This window comes from Setaria italica, chromosome V (genome assembly GCF_000263155.2).
Source record: "Setaria italica strain Yugu1 chromosome V, Setaria_italica_v2.0, whole genome shotgun sequence".
NCBI lineage: Eukaryota > Viridiplantae > Streptophyta > Magnoliopsida > Poales > Poaceae > Setaria > Setaria italica.
In genome coordinates, this window is record NC_028454.1 from 26102194 (window position 1) to 26117676 (window position 15483).

The window sequence follows — 15483 nt, forward strand, 5'->3', positions numbered from 1 at the left end:
TTTTACTTCAAAGAAATTATGCTCCTTAGATGACAAGAGTCTGTTGTCTTCTTGTGCTTGTCTTGAGGCTGCACTTAAGAGTGGTGACCATTCTGATATTGATGGCAAAGAATTACATGTGGAGTTAAAATTTCTCCATGATTTCATTCCAAAGGAAGACATGGGCCCTCTTGATATTCTGAAGTTTGTGAAACGGATGGGCTATTTTCCTAATGCCTTTGTTGCATACAGAATTCTGTTAACTATTCCTGTAACAGTTGCATCCGCAGAACGAAGCTTTTTCAAATTGAAGTTGCTAAAAACCTACATGCGCAGTACTATGAAACAAGAAAGGCTAAATGGATTGGCGACAATTGCACTTGAAAATGATGTTCTAGAGAAGATTAAGTATGAAGATATAATTGAAGATTTTATTTCAAAGAATACTAGACGAATGATGCTTTTTAATAGAAGCTAAGAAGTTATCAGTAAGTAAGATTCGTCATTTAATCATTTTGTACAAATGCTTATGGTATTACATGAGGAAGTCTACGTGCACTTTGGCTATTTGTATTTTATAAATGTAGGCCCCACTTTATGTTTTGCACCAGGGCCACAAAAACGTAGGTACGGGCCTAGATGCATGGCACCATCGCGAAGCTTGCGTCGAGGCAAAGTGAAGCGGAGTCGTGAAGGCGCTAGGTCTGTCTAGTGGTTAAAGAAATAGTTGGACGGTTTTACCCTTATGGGGTATTTGAGTTTTATGCTTCATGTAAGGGTATTCTAGTCATTTTTTGAATGTCTATATATATGAGGAGTGGGCTGTTGGGTAGCCACATCTCAGAGGTTGTTTGGTGGTGGGCTTCTTATTTTTGTTAGAGCCTTTGATAGGGAGAGAGGGAGAGAGAAGAGAGGATCTTTGATTTGATATTTTTACCATCTTAGCTTTGAGTGTGCATGAGAGTGGCTCGTAACCGAATATGTTTGAGTAATCCAAAGATCAAATTCGTGCTCACTTGTTCTATTCTCTCATGATATGAGATTTCTCTTTTTCATATTTTTCGGAGATATTTTTGGGGATTCTTTGTTCTTTGCATTTGGCTTTAAATCCCGTGAGATTTGTTGGGGGGTTTTGTTGCTAGAATTCTTGTGAGCAACTTTGGTATGATCCCCCCCCCCCCAAAAAAATCCCTCATGAATTCAGCGTGAATTTGAAGTCTTCCCCAAACTGAGCTTTGTGAAAGGCGTTCGGTTTTCTCCAAAATCTGCAGTGAATACTTGAGCTTTTCGATATCTTTTTCCTAGATCTATTAGCCCTTTAGGAGGTGCTTCTATGGCTCAAGTTTCATTTGGATCCTTGGTGTTTTGAGAGAGGACTTTTCGTTTGAAGTTGGGTTTGTTCTTGTGTGTTCTTGCGCATTCTTTTTTGTTCTTCCTTTGTTCTTGCATAGGAAGTAAGCATCGGGTCTCGCAGCAGCTCGGGAGCGCTCCAACACAGCAGAGCGATAGCCAGCAGGCTGAAGGCCACAGCAGCAGCAGGCCAGCAGCTTGGCTCGTGCAGGCTAGCCTAGCTTGAAAGGTAGGCCAGTGATCGCAGCAGGCTAGGCGACGGAGCCTACCACGGCGCCAGCGGCGAGACAACCCAGATGCAGAGTAGGCCGTCAGTTGCTCATGGTCAGCCAGGTGAAGGCGCGCCAGGCAACGACGCCGGCCGATCAGGCCCATCCGGATAGCATATTGTTCAGGGAGACATCACCATCAGCTAGCGCAGGAGACCTAGGTTTCTTCTAGGGTTTGGCAACTTCGGTAGCGATCGTCACCGATGAAGGTTCTGGTCCCTGTCCGTACACCGCATCTCCTGCTTGTCTTCCTACTCTGGCTGAACAAGGGGTTGACTGGCTCAGCTACCCAGCCTTGGCAGGATAACAGTTATTGGAGCTCGTGGGTGTGTGCAGATTGGTTTTCTTCCCCAGACTCAAGCTGTTTGCGATGGCGGCAGCAGCAAGGGCCAAGCAGGGTGCTTTTGTTGTGAATGAACTCCTCCAGTGAGGAGCGCCACCAGTCCCAATGCGTTGCCTTAGTTGGAATTGTCGTGGACTCGGCATCGCCGCGACAATTAAGGAACTTCGTGAGCTAGTGAAGGATGTTGCCCCATCGATGGTCTATGTTCTTGATACTCAGGTGCACAAGACATGGGTGGAAGGACTGAAGCAGACTCTTAGGTTTTGATAATTCTTTTGTTGTCAGTAGTTTGGGCCGCAGTGGTGGATTAGGTATTTTTTGGAATAATAATATAAGTGTGACTTTGCTGCCTTACTCTCAGTACCACATTGATGCATTAGTCCAAGAAGGGAATGGTGACCCTGGTGCTTGACCTACATTTACGGGGAGGCACAAACAAACAAGAGGCACAAGACGTGGGATATGTTGAAACATGTCAAGTCATCATCGCACCACCCATGGTTGTGTATTGGTGATTTCAGTGAAGTGTTACATCGAACGGAACACATGGGCATACAGGAGAGAAGCCATGCTCAAATTGCAGGATTTCGTGACATGGTGGATGTATGTGGACTAAATGACTTAGGTTATGAAGGTCATAGTTGGACATATGAAAAGAAGGTAGCTGGGGGCTCCTATTGCCGGGTGCGCTTGGATCGCACTCTGGCAACCTTGGACTGGAGCATGCGTTTCCCTTTGGTGAAGTGCAAGCATCTATCGGCGGCCGCCTTGGATCATGTGCTGATCTTGATGAGCTAGAGATCGGAGGAGCTGCGGCCTTCAGGAAAGAAATGATTCAGGTATGAAGTTATGTGGGAATCCCATGCTGAGTTCTCTGACTCTCTGCTTGAATCATGGCAGAAGGAGAATGAGGCAATGACCCTGCGGGAGTTACATAGCAAGCTAAAGAAAGTTTCTAGTCACCTTGTGAGGTGGGACAGGAACACATTTGGGCATATACACGGGGAGTTGTGCAGGATGAAACAAGAACTAGAGTGGCTACAGTCTGACCCGCAGAGGATGGGTACAACTCATGTGGAGCTTAAGTCAAGGAGAAAATTTTGGAACTGAACCATAGAGAAGAAATAATGTGGAGGCAACGTTCTAGAATTATGTGGCTTTCTATAGGTGACAGAAATTCTAGGTTTTTCATATCCAAGCTAGCAGAAGGAGGAGGAGAAAGAGGATCACAAGGTTGAAAAAACCGGATGGACAGGTGACAGAAAATGTCCAGGAGATGAGCGATCTAGCAACTAGCTTCTACAAGGAGTTGTATACTTCTGAGGGAACCAATAACATGGACGCAGTATTGAGTACACTCCCAACGAAGGTTACTGCAGCAATGAACAACAGCTTATTTGCAGCCTTTTCAGAGAAGGAAGTCAAAGAAGCTTTGTTTCAGATGTTTCCGACAAAGTCCCCGGGGCCTGCGGTTTTCCGGCACACTTCTTTCCAGCAGCATTGGGACTTAGGTGGAACTGAAGTTACTTCAATAGTGTTGAGGATTTTGCGAGGGGAGGAGGACGCTACATCAATAAATGATACTTTTATTGTTCTAATCCCCAAGGTAGCAGATCCAGAGGAGTTGGGCCAGTTTAGGTCTATAAGCCTTTGTAACATTCTGTATAAGATTGCCTCAAAAGTTGTTGCAAACAGACTGAAGCAAATGTTGATTGAGGTTATATCATAAGAGCAATCTGCATTTGTATCGAGGCATCTTATTACAGAAAACATAATCTCAGCATACCAATATCAGCATTTTATGAAGCGAAAAAGGCCTCGTGAATCAAGATGTTGTGCTCTGAAGTTGGAAATGAGGAAAGCTTATGACCGAGTTGAGTGGGACTATCTGCGAGTGATCATGCTCTGATTGGGCTTCCACCAATGTTGGGTTGAGATAGTGATGCGCCTGGTAACTGCTATCTCTTTTTTAGTTCTTTTTAATGGTGATAATCTTCACAATTTTAAACCTTCTAGGGGTATCCAACAAGGAGATCCTATCTCTTCCTATCTATTTCTGTTGGCAGCAGAGGGCCTTTCGTGCGTGCTAAAAGCTAAGAATCAGTTGTCCGTACTCAATGGGATTAAAGTGGCGCCGTTGGCTCCGATGGTGTCTCACTTACTCTTTGCAGATGACAGCATGCTATTTTTCAAAGCTAATAGGAAAAGTTCAGAGGAGATCAAGGAGGTACTCAACATTTACTGTCAAGTTTTTGGACAGAGGATTAATATGGATAAGTCCTCAATTCATTTTGCGAAGGGCTATAGACAGTCTCTTCGTGAGGTGATTAAGGGAGTACTTGATGTTCATAATGAATCTCTAAGTGAAAAATACCTAGGCATGCCGATAGACGTGGATGTTTCTACTAACGGAGCTTTCAAATACATTAAAGATCATGTGTGGAAAAAGGTCCAGGGCTGGCTGGAGCAATGCTTATCGTCGGGTGGCAAGGAAGTACTGATTAAATCAGTTACATAGGCTATACCTACTTATTTGATGTGCTGCTTTAAGCTTCCGAGAGGTTTATGTCATCACATCAATGGTTTATTGAGGAACTTCTAGTAGGGTAGCAAGGATGAAAAAAGAAGAACGTGTTGGGTCGCTTGGGATGAAATGATCAAACCAAAGTGCATGGGCGGCCTGGGCTTCAGGTGTATTGAGTTGTTTAATCTTGCGTTACTGACGAAACAGGCATGGCGCATCCTCATGTATGAGAGCTTGTTAAGTGCGTGAATTTTAAAAGAAGTTTACTTCCCAAATGTGGATTTCTTATATGCTAATCTGAGGTCTTTTCCCTCTCGGATATGGCGATCCATACTTGATGGCAGGGAAGTTCTAGAGCGGGGATTAATTAGGAGGATCGGAACCAGAGAATCAACACATATATGTAATATGAATTGGATTCTAAGAGCAATTATCTTCGCCCCATTAGGATGGACTTGATAGATCCTCCGCAGATGGTTAGCGAGCTGATAGATCACATGACGACCTCATGGGACGTCTAAAAGCTTCATACTGTTTTCTGTCCATCTGATGTTGACGCGATTCTGAATATACCCCTCTGCACTCGGAAATAAGGGGATTTCTGGGCATGGCACCATGGAAAGAGGGGTATTTTCTCATTTCGTCTAGCTTACATGATGTTGGTTGTAAACAAAGAATGAGCTACAACGTATCTAGAGAATATTGCTACGAGATCAGATTTAAGGTCTGAGGAAAATGAATGGAAGTCGCTATGGCAGGTTAAGGTACCATCAAAGATACATGTGTTCTTGTGGAGGCTTGCTTATCACTCCTTGCCTTCAGGTGATGTACTGCACTATAGGAACATGGCTACTCAAAGCACATGTTCGATGTGTGGTATACCTAATTCTTGAAAGCACTCATTGATAGAGTGCAATATGGAGAAATGCGTGTGGGCTCTGGAATGCGAGGAAATTACAGAGCTGATGAGTGAAACTCAGGAGACTGAGTCTAGGGGATGGTTAGCAGCTATTATCAGCTCGCTAAAGGATGAGGATTTGACGAGGATGGTGGTCACTCTTTGGGCCATATAGTATGCTCGCATGAAGGCGATCCATGAGAGCTATTTTCAGAGTCCTTTATATACTCATTGTTTTGTGAACAATTTTATAGCTGACCTGGAGATGATGAAGATGGTGCAAGCGGCGTCGGTGAAACGTACCCAAGGTGTCCCACCTCGGTGGATCCCTCCACCACCGTAAAATCAATGTCGATGCAGCCACTTCGAAGAATTCAAGTAAGGTAGTGGTGGCTGCCATTGCTAGGGACGCTGCAGGAAACTTTCTGGGAGCATCTGCGCTGGTGATTCGTGGACTCTCAGATGCAGAGATCGTCGAGGCTATTGCGTGCAGGGAAGGCCTAGCGTTGGCGAGTGACCTCATGTTTCAACACTTCAGGCTAGCCTCAAACAATGTTATTGTGATCAGAGGAAAAAAGGAGGGAGAAAATGGCCACTTATGGCCATATCATCAGGCAGATAAAGACTGCAGCAGTGCAGCTTGGCACTGCTAATTTTGTTCATGAAAATAGGCTCTCCAATGTGGATGCTCACACCATCACAAGAAGTGCTATTTATGCTGAGTTTGGTAGGCAAGTTTGGCTATTAAATCCACCTCAAGATGTTTGTAACTCTTATAACTCCATTTATGAATAAAGATTTATGCTAAAAAAAGCTAGCGCAGTAGGTAAGCAGGTAGGTCAAAGAAGCTCTGCAGGTTTCAGTCATCAGTCTTGTGAAACATCACTTCCTTGCTACTGTGACTAAGAGGCCGTTTGGTTCCTTTGCTTATTTTTAACACGTGTCACATCGAATGTTTAGATACTAATTAGGAGTATTAAACGTAGACTATTTTCAAACCCATTACATAAGTGGAGGCTAAACGGCGAGACGAATCTATGAAGATTCCATGGGCCCCACTAATCCATCGCTAGCAATCGTTCAGGGTGGCAACACAGTGCCAAATCATGGACTTAATTGGCTTAATAGATTCGTCTCGCCGTTTAGATTCGCCTTATGTAATGGGTTTTGTAAATAGTCTACGTTTAATACTCCTAATTAGTATCTAAACATTCGATGTGACGGGTGCTAAAAATAAGCAACCGGAACCAAACCAGGCCTAATCCTCGTGTAATTAGTACTTGCTTGTCCTTGGTGCCATTTAATCTCTATGATGGTTCGTGCAAGCCTTGTGCTATGAATTAGTTTAAGTTGTTTCCTATTTGTTCGGTCGAATGGACAGTAGCTGCAAGTGCTCTTTAGTTCATCAGTAGTTGTGTCAGCAGCTCTGTGCTTTTAATCTTCGAAATTGTGAATTGTCCCTTTCATGCTACAGAACAAATGATTAGCCAATCATGATTGCGCTAGTGATTTACTTGAGCTTTGCATGGCGACAGTAGTTCTAGAGCTTGCAAGTTTTCATCTTTATTTATTTAATTCTCTGCGCTCTATTCTTGGCAAGCTCTATCTCAAGCTTTTGATTTACATGTTTTCTCTTGTGCAAGCTTTTTAGCGACTCCATTTTGCTTTGCTTCTGTTACACTTTGAGGTTTTCTAATCGTTCCTAGTGTTACACTTTGAGGTTTTCTAATCGTTCCTAGGGTGATCTTGTCACAAGATGACTATAATCGCCCGTCCCGGTCCTTCAAACCCATCCCTTATTGGGACAGCGTCAATGGCACCGTTGGCATCATGTCGTTCCTGCAGGCGACATCGGGCATATCTGGCGCGGACCTTGGCTCCTGTCTGGCGCCAACAACAAGGGCGTAGGTCTTCCCTGTTGGATGTGGCGGGTGAAAACCCAACACAATTTGGACTGGCATTAACGACGTCTTCGACGTCATGACCTTCTTGAAGACGATGTCATGCAATTCCGACGAGGAGGCTTACTTCGGCGACAGCTCCGAAAGGGCGCTTTTCTTTCTTTTCCTTTCTTTCCCTTTTCCTTTTCTTCCAAAAAAAAGAGAGGATCTAGTTTGTGGCATTGGTTGTGGGTGGCTCATGTCGACATCCCAATCCGACAGGGTAGAGTTCGTGGAAGCTCGGGTCGATGTTCCGATCCAACCGGGAGGAGTTTTTGTTGAGGTTTGTGTCAATGTCCCAATCCGACCGGTCAGAGTTGAGAAAGACTCGGTTGATTTCCCAATCCAATTGGCTGATTTTGTGTGGTTGAGTCGAGTTTGAGTAGTGCGTTGGCATGGTACGGCACGGGTTGATGTCCCAATCCAACCGGTCGATGTTGTTTCTTTGTTGTTTGCCTAGTCTAAGCTTATTCTTCTTTGTAATATAATAGAAAAAAAAGCGTTTCCTGTGGTAGAGCCTCGAGCGCGTCACAGTTGCGCATAGTTGACTTGACCTAGCTATCCATGTCAGTCGCAAGGACGTCCAGCAATCGGCAGCGCAAGTTGTTGCCCATTCGTACTGATGCACCGTCTCACGGTGCCGCGACCGCCGGCAATAAATTCCCGCGCACACTTCGTACTTTCCTCATCCCTGAGTTCCTCGTCTTGCACAGCCATCTCCTCTGCCAACGCAGGCGAGCATGGCGCTTACTCGCGGCCTCATCGTCGTCGTCCTCGGTGCCACATTGCCGCTCCTCCTCCTCTCCCACGAAGCAGGTAACCGTGCCGAATAACTTTATTTAGCAAACGATATATGCAGGGTGAAGTTGAGCTCTAACAATTGTGTTTCTTGGTGTCATTATCGTTGCAGAGGCGAGCGAGGTTGGCGTGAGCTACGGGACGGTAGCGGTAGCCGGCAACTTGCCGGACCCGGCGAAGGTGTCGAAGCTGCTCAAGGATAACGGCATCACCATGGTCAGGATATACGACGCCAACCCATCGGTGCTCACGTCGCTGGCAAATACCGGCATCAAGGTCATGGTGATGATGCCCAACGAGAACATCGCAGCCGCCGCCACGGACACATCGTACGCGCTCCAGTGGGTGCAGAACAACGTGAAGGCCTACTACCCCGCCACGCAGATCAACGGCGTGGCCGTGGGGAACGAGGTGTTCGACTCGAGCCCGGACTTGACCTCGAAGCTCGTCCCGGCCATGACCAACGTGCACGACGCGCTGGTACAGCTCGGCCTGGATGACGCCATCAAGGTGTCCACGCCGGTTGCGTTCGACGCGCTCAAGGACCCGACCTTCCCGCCGTCCGCAGGCAGGTTCAAGGACGAAATCGCCCAGTCGGTGATGAAGCCCATGATCGACTTCCTGCAGCGGACAGGCTCCTCCCTCACAATGAACATCTATCCCTTCTTTGCGTATGCCACTCAAAAACCAGGCACAATCTCCCTAGACTACGCCCTGGGCAACTCCAACCCCGGCGTGCTCGACGACCAGACCGGCCTCATGTACTACAACCTCCTTGACGCCCAGCGTGACGCCGCGTACTACGCCGTGGAAGCTTTGGGCCAGTCTTCCGTTGCGAGTACCATGAAAGCTTCGGGCCAGGATGTCGGTGTGAGCATGACATATACGGAGAGCGGGTGGTCAAATAAAGGTACGATCAAGCACGGCGGCGGCCGGAAGCTTCTGGACACAGAAGGCGCGGCGTCGATAGCCAACGCCCAAGCGTACAACAATAACCTCATCAACCGCGTGCTGTCCGGCAAGACGGGCACCCCGCATCGACCTGACGCCGGCATGGACGTGTACATCTTTGCCCTCTTCAACGAGAACGGGAAGGGCAGCTCCGACGACGTCGAGTCCAACTTTGGTCTGTTCTACCCAAACATGCAGAAGGTATACGATTTCAGCTTCACAGGTAGCGGTGCGCCACCAGCACAACCGACGGCAAGCTGGTGCGTGGCGAACGCGGCGGTCGGCGACGCGCGGCTGCAGGCGGCGCTGGACTACGCGTGCGGCCACGGCGCCGACTGCAGCGCGATCCAGCCCGGCGGTTCGTGCTTCGATCCCGACACCAAGCTCGCGCACGCCTCCTACGCGGTCAACAGCTACTACCAAAACAAGGGCCGGGCAGCCAGCGCGTGCGACTTCAACGGCGCTGCCTCGGTAGTCTTCCAGAAACCAGCAGGTGAGAGACTGCTCCGCTCCCAGCTACTAACTGTTTCAAGTCTCCTCTAAGATAACATTTGTGCAAATCTTATTTTTTTATGTAAAGCAAATGTAGAAACTAATAAAATACACAGATAGCAAACGTGAACCCCTTAACCACGAGACGTCACCAAAACTTCCACTGTATGCACCAGAAATTATTTCCTCCGGTCTTTTTTTTTTGCGAATGAAAGGGGTTTGTATTAAAATCTGAAGAAGTACAGACCCTTTACATCAAGACTCTGAAAGCCGGCTAAAATACAAAGAAAACATCTAAAGCATTTTACTCATCTTCAACATCACTTCTTCAATTAATGCCGTCGAAGAGCAAGAACCAAATCGAAGCCATTACCTCTCCAACCGCCGATGAGAGATGCAAAACATTGTTGAAGCCGCAAGATCCACTGCCTTAGAATTCATTGTCAAGATGGATCTAATTCTTTGAATGAGAATCGGCCACATCTGCATCAGTAGGAAGAGAGGAAGATCCCATCTCATCACTAGCCCTTCACCGTGACCGGATCGAGCCACGACAAAACATGGAAGGGGCCAGAGAACCTTATTCGACGGCAGCAACGTCGTCTCCGCGTCGCCATTGCTGTCAGGACACAAAATTCTCCATGGCATCTTGCTGAGAAGAATGCCTCCGCCGTCACCATCTTTGCCAGAACCACCATGGTGAAACCAACATCGCCCAACCTCCTGAAAGAGAAGAAGGGAACACCAAGATCCCAAGACCGAAGAATACAGCATGGGAAGACTCAAACTCTAAACCTAGCACTCAAACAGCTAGCACTACTACTAGAGAGACAGGACCCTGCTCTCTCTAGCCGCTGGCGAGATTGCTTGAGGCGAAGAGAGAGGGGGCCAAGCGGAGGCAGCAGCGGTGTGCCCTAGGGTAGAGCAGCAGGAGGCGGCAACTTATTTTCCTAGAAGAGAGTACTTTCTACCTAACTAATCTATCAATAATTTTTTCCGCAACGACTGCCGTTGGTAGGGCTGTGGATGTGTTGGCTCTGGTTGTGGCCGTGGCTTCTCTAGAAAAACAGTGTGCTGACTGTGGCTGTGCCTAAAAATGTTTGGTAGAACGGCTTCTCCTGCAGCTTTTCCTTATTTTTAGGGGCAAATATGTAAAGAGAGAGTGTGGTAGGGGAAGGGAGCCTGGTGAAGCTACCATTCCGTGGCTCCCCGCTTTGCTCCTTTTTTGGGTGCGGCTCCCTCCCATTGTTTAAGGAGAAGCACTTGAGGAGCACCCCCTTTGGTTGGGAATAACGGTAAGCCGCTAGAGAAGTCGTTGGAGAACCTCTACAAAAGGTCCTAGCACCACGACCTCCCAACAATTTTTTTTGCATATTGTTTCCGCAATATTGTGGAGTATGAACTTATTAATATAATACATGACGCATAATTTGATTTTGAATATGTCTCTGAGAGGTGCTTTAGCGTCTTATCCTGTAAGTTTGAATGTGATGTAGACCCCTGGAAAAAGAAGTATGTGATGTAGACCCCTGGAAAAAGAAGTATGTGATGTTGAGAACATCATAGGGTCATATTTTTTGACAGGAACATCTTATGATTGTTACTAGGACTAGTCCTAGTTAGGTCAGATGGTTTTATCTTTTACACCTCATCTATCAAGAAATATAAGTATGTTTGAATTTACTCAAAATCAAACATTTCTAACTTTAACTGTATATAGTAAACAATTTGTTCAGATTAATATTATAAAATAATATTGCTAGAGTCATCATGAAACCAAGTATCATAATATACAATTCTTTTGCATAAAATAATTATTTTTATAGATATAGTTAATCAGAGTTGAAAATTTTGATCAAATCCAGAAATGCTTATATTTTCTGCAGAAAAATTCCTATCAATTCTAGTTTTTTCTAATATTTTCAACTATCCAGTGTCATAATAATTCTTTTCATAATAGTTTCACCAAGAGTGCCATGTGCAAGGTCCATTTACGTTTTTCGTATCCATTATTCGACCAACATCCATCCATACCGAGCATAAACATTTCCCGTACAAGCTCATGATGTGAGATGTGTGTTTGTTCCACTGTTTACCGAGATATACAGACACGTGTGGCGTAAAGCCGATGACTTGGTGCGTGGCGAACACCGCGGTTGGAGACGCGCGGCTTCAGGCAGGGCTGGACTACGCCTGCGCAAACGGCGCGGACTGCAGCGCCATCCAGCCCGGCGGCTCGTGCTTCCAGCCCGACACCAAGGTCGCGCATGCCTCATACGCATTCAACAGCTACTACCAAAACAAGGGCCGGGCAGACGGGTCGTGCGACTTCAACGGCGCCGCCTCCGTCGTCAACCAGCAACCAGCCGGTGAGCGCCTGCCCGGCGGCAGTAATTACTTGGACTTGTTACGTCGGGTACTTGACCCGATTCCCTTGGGCATGTTTAGGCACCTGCGACGCGTCGGCGACCTGGTGCGTGGCGAACTCGGCGGTTGGGGACGCACGGTTGCAGACGGCGCTGGACTACGCCTGCAGCAACGGTGCGGACTGCAGCGCCATCCAGGCCGGAGGGGCGTGCTTCCAGCCCGACACCAAGGTTGCTCACGCCTCATACGCGTTCAACAGCTACTACCAGCGCAAAGGCCGTGCGGCAGGGACATGTGACTTCTCTGGCGCCGGCTCCATCGTCAACCAGGCACCGAGTGAGTTCACGCTGCTACGGCGGCCGTCTCTCCTAGCAGTTGCCCCAACGTCATGTCATCATGTCATCGGCTCTTATGTTACTAATGTTTGCTCTATGTGCTGTATGTTTACTGCAGAGTTCGGAAACTGCGTGCTTCCATCAAATGGCTGAACTGAAGAAACAAACAAAGAAGTCTGAAGGCCATATAAGCATACTGGGCACGTACTATTACATCTTACAGGGATAGATTCATAAGATCATGTACTTTAGTGAAAAAAATGAGTTTCATCGTTTATGTTATAGAACCAGACAATAAAACCCAACACCTGTAAATCGGGTGCGTCTAGAGCCAAGACCAGCAAAGCCAGCAAGCTTTACACACCATAGCAACACCCTTCTTTCTCAAATTTCTCATGTAGTGCATGTCAATGTTAAATTTCACTGCCAATCAATAAGACTACAGTCATTTACTTCTTATCATTTGGATTGCTATATATAATATTATCTTTAAAATTGCTACATAGTTTCAATTTTGTCAATGGTTCTTTGCATTTGTCATGAGCGGCTATGCTTTTTCCACTTTAAATAGCAACGGCGAAGCTAGAGCAGAAACAAAGAAGATGCACTACTACGACATTATATTACCACGATATATTATATGTATAAGATGAAACTTATATTATTTGGTAAGTCATATATTTTTTAAATGTGATATGCACATATTTCCTTTAGTAAGAAGAGAGAAAATTATATTGGATTTAGACATGTAGATTCCTGACATGAAACCACCATCCTGGGCATGGACAGATTTAACGACGATTTACAGTCCATGAAGAGAGACGATCAACCACAACCTATACCTGATATGATACATTATGAACACAAATAAATGCAAGTTCTAAAAACATGGATATGACATATTATGGTATTATGGTTATACATATTTTAGTTCACACATTATGTCAAATGTACATGTTCAGTTCTTCATATAGTTAAGTACATGAAATTGAACTTTGTAAATATAACCATATGAGAAGTGGCAAGATAAAGACCATGGAAGTTTTTATTTGGTTTCTGTGGTGGGGGGTAGCAATTGTCATTTAAGTTCGTCGATTACGCCCCATGATACAAACCAAATTTTGGGATGTACAATCAAAGTACCAAAACACTTTTTGAAAACCAAAACATGAAAATTTGGAATTTAAAAATTCCATAACTTCCATGGTTAACATTGGAGTTAAATTCAGAATTTGAACACCTTCAACTGTAAAATATCATAATTCTTCAAATTTTGTAGAATCTACGTAGCATATTCCATTTTGCATTAAGAATGTCTGGTTTGTAATATCTGTTTGTCTTAAAATTCCAAATTTTACAATAGGACAACTTGAATTTAAATTTAGTGACCGGAAGTTTGAAGGCAATACCAGATTACCGTTGCTAGCCTTTTAATGGAAGGCCCGAAATAAAAATCCACTTCCCAGTAAGAGGCGTAGAGACGCCCCTGTAATTGAATATCTATCCATTTGGAGGTCTCAGGCTCGGTTTTGAGAGAGCATCAGTTTGGTTCAGTTCCAATTCCATTGAAATCGTTGCCCAATTCGAATACCAATTCCCTGTAGCATCCAAACAACTGAATTGCGCAGATCTAATTCCAATTCCGAATTTTTGGCTCAATTCTGACATCCAAACGGCTACTAAGCCTAGATTGGAACAAAAAGTCATAGTTGTGACGCGAAGCTGAATCTACATGCGACCGAAGGGTTCCGACCTCACGGTCGATGTGTCGCGATCAGACACATGGCGGGCCCTACTAGCTTTCACTTTTCAGTTTCCACCTCTTCTCTCTCCGGATCCGTTCCCCTTCTCCTTTCCACCTCTCTCAATCTCTTCTTCAATCCAGGGCCATTGAAAATTGCTCCACGAGGGATCGAGCGACCGGCGGCGAACCTCGACCTCCACGGGTCCGGCCCAACCCGGCAGCAGCAGGGTATGGCAAGCCTCCTCGCTTGCGAGCGGGGCTGGGGTTGCCGTCGAGAGCTCACATGCTGCAAGTGCTCTCCACACGCCATGCATGAGTGGTGGTCGGGCGGGCCGGAGCTGCGCCGAAGCGTGACGGCCATGCCAAGCTCCCCAGATGGAGCAGCAGGCGGCCCTAGCGAGCTCAGGGGAGGGAGCCACGTCAAACAGGTTGGAGCGCCGAGCTCTCGGTGCGTGAGCGGTGACGGGCAGACTAGGCCTGTGCCGGACCGGCAATGGCCACAGCGAGTCCCTGCAGGGAGCGGCGGCAGCCCCAGCAAACTCCAGGAAGGAAGTTACGGCGAGCGGGCTGGACAGGGCAGGGCTCATCGGGCGACTTTTTTTTCCTTTTTTGCAAGTCTTCTAGAAATTTTTCTTTCGATTTTTTTCCTTCCAAATTTCTGCTCGAACTTTTTTTTTTGTTCCATTTTTGTTTTCGAACTTTTCCTTCAGTTTTTTTCACTTTTTTCAAAGTTTTTTCTGTAATTTTTGTTCTCGATATTTTTCCTTCCAAAGTTTTTCCCTACAGTTTTTTTCATAATTTTTCTTTTGAATTTTTTTATTCTTTTTCCTTTAAGCTTTTACAAAGTTTTTCAAAAAAAATCACAAACTTTTGTTTACAAAAGTATTATGCCAAAATTTTCTTACAAATTTTTCTAACAATTTATTTGGTATAATTTCTAGGATTTTCGGTCAGGTGGAGCACGTGTAGATGGCAGGTGTTGCTGGTGGCACAGGTTCATGAAAGGGGAAAAAAATAGTGTGTTGGAAATCGACTGCTAGTTTTGCTTTTACCGGGTGATCGTAAATTAGCTACCCCTAGTTGTGAACCAGAAAATCTAAGATCTAGAAGGTCAACGAACTTACTGAACCCACACGTTATGACGTTCGCATCCAAACGAATATTGATCATAAGTACATAGATGCACAAGTGCATGAGATTACTCTAATATATATATATATATATATATATATATATATATATATATATATATATATATATATATATATATATATATATATATATATATATGTGTGTGTGTGTGTGTACGTGCGTGCGCGTGCGTGTGTGCGTGTGTGTGTGTGTGTGTGTGTGTGTGTGTGTGTCTGTCTCTGTCTGACTCACTGAGAGACAGAGAGAGAGAGAGAGAGCGCGCGCGCGCGCGCGCTCTCTCGCTCTCTCTCTCTCTCTCTCTCTCTCTCTCTCTCTCTCTCTCTGTGTGTGTGTGTGTGTGT

General features: G+C 45.7%; 1 protein-coding gene across 1 annotated transcript; it reads left to right on the top strand.

The window, feature by feature from the left end:
• The first annotated feature begins 7958 nt into the window (after positions 1 to 7958).
• LOC101761636 (glucan endo-1,3-beta-glucosidase 12) lies at positions 7959 to 12708 on the top strand. The gene is made up of 5 exons (XM_004968931.4): positions 7959 to 8119; positions 8214 to 9545; positions 11653 to 11913; positions 11993 to 12247; positions 12365 to 12708. The coding sequence occupies exons 1-5, from the start codon at positions 8044 to 8046 to the stop codon at positions 12397 to 12399; spliced, it is 1959 nt and encodes a 652-aa protein (XP_004968988.1). The 5' UTR covers positions 7959 to 8043; the 3' UTR covers positions 12400 to 12708.
• Positions 12709 to 15483: the final 2775 nt, after the last annotated feature.

Bases quoted from the DNA above. Each gene is read 5' to 3' on its own strand.
- LOC101761636 (XM_004968931.4), top strand. From the start codon at position 8,044: ATGGCGCTTACTCGCGGCCTCATCGTCGTCGTCCTCGGTGCCACATTG. The intron at 8,120-8,213 runs GTAACCGTGCCG...TTATCGTTGCAG, and splicing joins CCTCCTCTCCCACGAAGCAG to AGGCGAGCGAGGTTGGCGTG. The intron at 12,248-12,364 runs GTGAGTTCACGC...TGTTTACTGCAG, and splicing joins CATCGTCAACCAGGCACCGA to AGTTCGGAAACTGCGTGCTT.